The 5,958-nt window shown below is 50.7% G+C and overlaps 2 protein-coding genes across 2 annotated transcripts in view; one reads left to right on the forward strand and one right to left on the reverse strand.

The window, feature by feature from the left end:
* Positions 1-22: 22 nt before the first annotated feature.
* On the forward strand, positions 23-4,119 carry LOC113479933 (magnesium transporter NIPA2-like). The gene is made up of 4 exons (XM_026848343.1): positions 23-450; positions 1,138-1,228; positions 1,368-1,528; positions 2,822-4,119. Coding segments are annotated over exons 1-4 (888 nt in total). The 5' UTR covers positions 23-449; the 3' UTR covers positions 3,457-4,119.
* Positions 3,760-5,958, reverse strand: part of TIMM8A (translocase of inner mitochondrial membrane 8A) — a 2,416-nt gene continuing 217 nt past the window's right edge. The window contains exon 2 of the mRNA XM_026848754.1: positions 3,760-5,951. Coding sequence (XP_026704555.1) covers positions 5,690-5,951 — 262 coding nt within the window. The 3' untranslated portion in view covers positions 3,760-5,689. The remainder of the gene's footprint in view (positions 5,952-5,958) is intronic.

A 5,958-nucleotide genomic window follows, 5' to 3' on the forward strand; every position in this document is an offset into this window, starting at 1 on the left:
CTGGGCCGCCGCTGCCCCCGGAGCCGCGTTCATCAGCCTCGGGCCCGGGCAGCGCTGGGCCCTGGCCGCCCCCCTCCTTGTTGGTCGGGCTTTTTGATCTCAGAGAAGGCTTTTTGCACAGGGATAGGCAACAAAAACACGTTTCTAGAAGTGCTCACGCTTTTTTGAAACTGCTGCGTTTCAAACTCGGGAGAACCAGGGGATAAAATCTTTGCTTTTAGTGTAAAAGTAATGGGTGCCTGCCCAGGTCTGGGCCAGGCCGGTGTGTGAGATCAGGCTGTGCCGGGAGATCAGGCAGCCCTGCTTGCTTCCCCGAGGCAGCTCCGGCAGGATAATGAGCCTTTTCAGTGAGCTTCATTTCAGGTTTCTTCTCACTCTTTCTCCCTCGCTTAGGACAAGGAGGTCACGCGTACCTGCAGGAATGGCTTTGGTGGGCAGGGCTGCTGTGCAGTAAGTACCTGCTGCAGGTTCAGAGCAAGACACACTTAAGAGTTTGTTTGTCATTGTTCCCAGTTGCTTTCATATTTTATTATTACATCGTTGTTTGCTTTTTATCTGTCCGAGAATGTCGTTGATGTAATTATAACAAATATTCTGAACTCTTGTGCATTACCAGGTTTCTCTGCTAAACAGGAGTTGGTCTAACTGGGTTGGGTTAAGTACTTCTGAAACAGTCTGCCCAAATGATGCAGTTACAATGGCACATCAGCACTGGGGGGTTTAGGGCTACAGTGCTTTTAGCAGCTCTAACTTACACCTTTCAAGATTAACAACCAATTGTACTTGATTTACCCTTTAAAAAGCTGTAAAAGGTGTTCCAGGGGAAGAACATGACTTATAAATATGAAAAGTGCCAAAACTCCTTTCAACTTTGAGGACATCATGGAAATACTTTTCTGTGGTTACTGCTCAGCTGCATAGCCACGTGTGACTAAGGATCACCATGTGTAACCACAAGCCTTCTCCTCCCAAGAGAACCTGTATCAGGCTTCTTGTTCTTTCCTGGTTACCCCACACACCTCAGAGAAACACGGGATGCTCAGGTGGTAATTGAGGCTTTCTTCTGACTGCACTCAAACTTATATAATGCTGAATTGCTCCTACTTTGATGCTTACCTGACAGTGTTTCTCCTGCAGTGGGAGTTGGAGAAGCAGCAAATTTTGCTGCCTACGCCTTTGCTCCTGCAACACTGGTAACTCCCCTGGGTGCTCTAAGTGTCCTTGTTAGGTAAGCAGCCTTGGAATCACCCTTACCTCACCTACCACCTCTCAGTGGTGAAAGCAGCTGCTCTGCTTTCTATGTCTCTTCCCTCAGGTATTCCATCTCTTGGTCTAATTGGTTCTGGGTTTATTTCACTATCTTTCAGTGCAGTTCTGTCTTCCACTTTCTTGAATGAGCAGCTGAATGTTCATGGGAAGATTGGCTGCATCCTGTGTATTCTGGGATCCACAGTGATGGTGATCCATGCTCCGCAGGAAGAAGGCGTTTCCAGCCTTGAGTCAATGGCAGAGAAGCTGAAAGATCCAGGTACTTAAAAGGGGTCCTGTCAACTTCAGGCTTGGAAATGACAGTGGAAGGTAGGATACAACTTGGCTAGGTTGGGAAGGACTGAACTAAAGGGTGATTGAGCTGTTTCTTGTTCTGTGCACCAGTGGAGGAAGTATTCCTGTGTCCAGGATAGCTTCTAGGTTGCCTTCTGTGGTGGAAAAAGGCTGGAGTCTCCACGCTCTAAATGTGAAAGATTGGTGGCAGTCAAACAGCGTTTAATGCACTTGCTCAGAGGATTTACACTATTAACTAGCTTAAAACACAGAGGGACATGTCAGATTCAGAATGGCTTTGTAGGACTGTCAGGTCCTCTTAACACCAGATGGAAGCAGCAAACAGGCACCCCACTTCGCAGAGGGAGTGTGGGTGATGCTCCCAATTTGCTGCATCTGTGCCAAAGCAAGAGTGAAGACTTGGGTCATAAACAGTTACCAAGTGTGCTTTTTTTTTGTACTGTCTATGAGGTATTGATGCAAAAAGGGAAGAGCATGGGATAGCTGCAGCTGTCAGCAGAAGGGGTTGGCCTGTGGCAGTGCCGTGATAGGAGAGGGAATTCCTGTACATGAGGGTGGCAAGGATGTGGCTGAAGCAAGATAGAGGAGGAACTTCAGGCAAAGATGAATGAGCGATTCAAGACTGCTCAAGATCAAGAAGTCCCGATATTTATGTTAGAGGGTGAGTCATGCTGCAAGGATATGATTTGGGCAATAGCATGAATGGCAGAATAAGCCCCAGGAAATGAAGGAGGCACAGGGAGAAGAGTAAAGCAGATTAAAAAGAAGATGCTGCTGCTCACTGGAGGGAGCACTCTGGCAGGGCCTTGCGCTCCTGCAATGTGGCACTTTCCTCTTTATCCCACCACAGCCTGCAGAGCTCAGCTAGGGCTTCCCAAGTCTTCTGCCCCTGCCCTGGGTCTCCTGCAGAGCTGTGTGCTCCCTTGTCTTCCTCGTCAGCAAGCCCCCCACCTCTTCCAGTGCTGTAGCAACTGGCTGTGCCCCTACCCCCTTCCAGGAGGGGCAGCTTTATCCCCTGACAGGCTGACTTGTTAGGCAGTGCTGTGATCAGCACTGTAAAGAGCTGCTGTTGTCTCTGCAACTTTGTTCAGGCTGGAGACCAGCTCTGCTTCCCCACTGCGGTCCCCACAGGTGGAAACTAAAGACAGACTGATGGGGCAGTTACCCACCTGTCCTCAGTCTCTATTTGCTGTTCAATTATATCTGCTACTGGTGCTACTGTTCTCTAATAGAGCTCTTTAATTCTTCTTTCCCCAAGGATTCATTGTATTTGCTCTGTGTGTCCTGGTGAGCTCCCTTCTGCTTATCTTTGTGGCTGGACCCCGTTATGGACAGAGCAACGTCCTGGTTTATGTTTTGGTCTGCTCTGCCATCGGCTCACTTTCTGTGTCCTGTGTCAAAGGCTTGGGGATTGCCCTGAAAGAACTGTTTTCTGGGAAGCCAGTTCTTTCAGAACCACTGGGCTGGGTGCTCCTGGTGTGCCTGGTGATCTGCATCAGCATCCAGATCAACTACCTGAACAAAGCTTTGGACATCTTCAACACTTCTGTGGTCACACCCGTGTACTATGTGCTGTTCACCACAGCAGTCATGATGTGCTCTGCCATCCTCTTCAAGGAGTGGCAACACATGGTGCTAGACAACATCATTGGCACCATCAGTGGCTTCCTCACCATCGTGTCTGGCATCTTTCTCCTGCACGCCTTCAGGGACATGCCCTTCAGCCCCAACCTTCTGCCCCTCTTCCTGCAGCAAGGAAGGGCCGACCTGCATGCCTCGTGGATGAGTGCAGACAGACATCAGGCATGTCAGCACCAGCCTCTTCTGCCCTCAGAGGACAAAGGCTCTCAGAGCACAGAGGAGGAAGAGGAGGAGGAAGGCAAAAGTGTGTGAGGAAGCCTCTAAACTGCTAGCTTTCTGCTCCCACTGTTGGCCAGTTCTACTGCAAGGTTGAACAAGCTGCCTCAGCTGCTGCTAGACACTGCTGCAGTAGCAGGAGTTGGCAGTTACCTGTCCTAGGTACGATGGGTGACCTGCTGCTGCAGGGAGCTGGCAGGGACAGCAGCCTCCTGTGGCTATGGGCAGGAGCCCCGGGAACCACCCAGTTCCTGGAAACCAGAGCCTCTTCACTTCAGCTGTGGAGAGGGCTGCAGCACTAACACAGTGCTAACCCTTACTGAATGTGAAGACCACGCATTTGGGGAGGCCTCACAGCATTTTTTAAAAGTATACTTAGAAGATTAACAGTTAGAAAATAATCTAACATTGCGCTAAGATTACATGGAGAGAAGATGGATGTCTGGCTTTAAAGATGACAGACCCAGAATATTAATTCAAAAATTCCTCTGTCAAGTACTTGTTTTGCTCACTCTGCTAGAATTTATTTACAGATTCATATCCAAGAACAGAATACAGCCAAAACTCGAAAACTTCAGTGGCACTGCCACATGCTGCTGTGGCTCTTACGGAGGGAGCAACCCCTTCACACAACGTCTGCTGTGCAGGTTGATGAAGCACCTGCTTACATATTCTATTAAAACCCCATTTGTTCAGTTACCAAGTGGCTAGTGATACATTTGTACAAAGAACTGAGCCAGCACTGAAAGTTGTAAGGGATTCTAGGGGCAGGAGGCTGCTTGAGAGAAACTTGATAGGGACAGGAGAGGGAATTGCTTACTCTGGGAACAGGAGTGACCGGAGTCCTTAGCTACTGAGGTAAGTTTCTGAAAGATAACTAGACAGCTGTGTCCTCGCTTAACGTGGGTTTTGTATCTGCATAGCTCTGCTTAGCAGATCCTGCATTCGTTCCCAGGAAGGCTGCCTAGCTACCGGCCACCTGTGTTGGGAACTCGGGTGCCCTGTGCAGCCACCCACGGCACACTGGCGCGTGCAGAACTGCTTTACCAGGTTCCTGTGTAGAGGTCCCAAGACATGGTCAGGGGGTGGCTCCAGGCTTCCCAGAGCTGTGCTGTATGTAAACACTGCTGAAATGCTGGGCTGCCTTTCCAGAGGGTGGATCAGTCCTCTGTTTATCCACTTAGAAGCTCCTCTGTCCTGGGGGCAGAGGCCCAGAAGACACAGCCAGAGGCCTCTTTCCAGTGATCTCCACAGGTAAAGGCGCATGAGGTTATGAAGTAGCTGGTTACTTATTTCCTGCATTTAGTCTCTCTAAAGAAACTACACCTTTACAGGACAGCAGGAACTGTTAACCTTTTGGAAAAGAGGAGGAAAAGCCACAGCCTCTCCCAGAAACAAGTTTGATTCATGGGACCGAATTAATTGAGCAACAAACCCAAACTCAGAGCAGACATTCTAGACAGAAGACAATTATGCCCTCTCCCTACTAATTTTGCAATAAACGGGATTCCTGGGAAGGAGGGGGAGTGACAAGAAGGCCAGATTTTCAATTCTCAGTGGTCATCTACCTGAACAAAGGAGAATCTCATGTTAAAAATTGACCCAGTTAATATTTATTACATTGACCAGGGGAAAGCAGTTAATGGAGCAAGTCAGTATTGACAGAGTTGTGCTGCAATCTGAAAATCTGTCACTTGGCCACATGAATGATTTACCTATGGAAGCCTGAAGGTATTTTCCAGTAGTGACAGGGCCTCAGATGATCACTGTGCCCAAAACCTCTTCTGGCAAAGGGTACCTGTACCACACTGCACAGTGACGGCACCTGCAGGGCCTATTAGCATCTACCCAGGAGGGTTGGTTTTGTGCAGCACCCTTTAAGTGAGCAGTCGCAGGCTGACCTCGCCCAGAGCCAAGATTCCCATCAGCGCTGGGAGCACCCCCTGATGCAAACATCCTCACCCCTCCATTCAGCTGAGCGTGAGAGTTCCACATACTCCCCATGGAGCATCAGTAGCCCTGGAGTCCCAGCACAAAGACGGCTATTGGCCCACGGGGGTGGGAGTGCCCCATCACCCCGAGGCGGAGCAACTGTGCCTCTGTCGTGGGCTCTCATCTGGCTGCAACTTCCCCAAGACTGGCATTTAATTAAATCCTAAACCCCAGAGCTGACTGGCTCGTTCACGCGGCAGAGTGGCCAGGAGCTGGCGCGGTGGAGGGCCCGGCCACGTGGGGGGCTGGCCGGTGTCCCCCGGGGCACGGTTCCTGCTCAGTCGGAGAGGCTCTCGGAGAAGGCCGACTTGGACTTCTGCGTCTGCTCGAGCCGGTTCAGGATGAACTGGCTAGTGTCGATGAAGCGTTCCACGCAGTTCACGAAGCACGTCTCGGCCCGGCTGTCCAGCTTTGGCCCCGGCTTGTCCATGCACTTCTCCTGCGCACAGCGGGGGACCCGTTGGGCCCGGGGAAACCACAGCCCGACCCTCCCGCGCACCGGGACCGCGACCGCCAGGGGCCTTGCCTCCGTCCTTGGCCTTAAGG

Source organism: Athene cunicularia (assembly GCF_003259725.1).
Source record: "Athene cunicularia isolate RWA chromosome 4 unlocalized genomic scaffold, athCun1 chr4_part3, whole genome shotgun sequence".
Classification (NCBI taxonomy): Eukaryota; Metazoa; Chordata; class Aves; order Strigiformes; family Strigidae; genus Athene; species Athene cunicularia.

Excerpts from the sequence above, each read along its gene's own strand:
- LOC113479933 (XM_026848343.1), top strand. Across the intron at positions 1,229-1,367 it reads GCTCTAAGTGTCCTTGTTAG|TGCAGTTCTGTCTTCCACTT; the intron begins GTAAGCAGCCTT and ends ACTATCTTTCAG. Across the intron at positions 1,529-2,821 it reads AGAGAAGCTGAAAGATCCAG|GATTCATTGTATTTGCTCTG; the intron begins GTACTTAAAAGG and ends TCTTTCCCCAAG.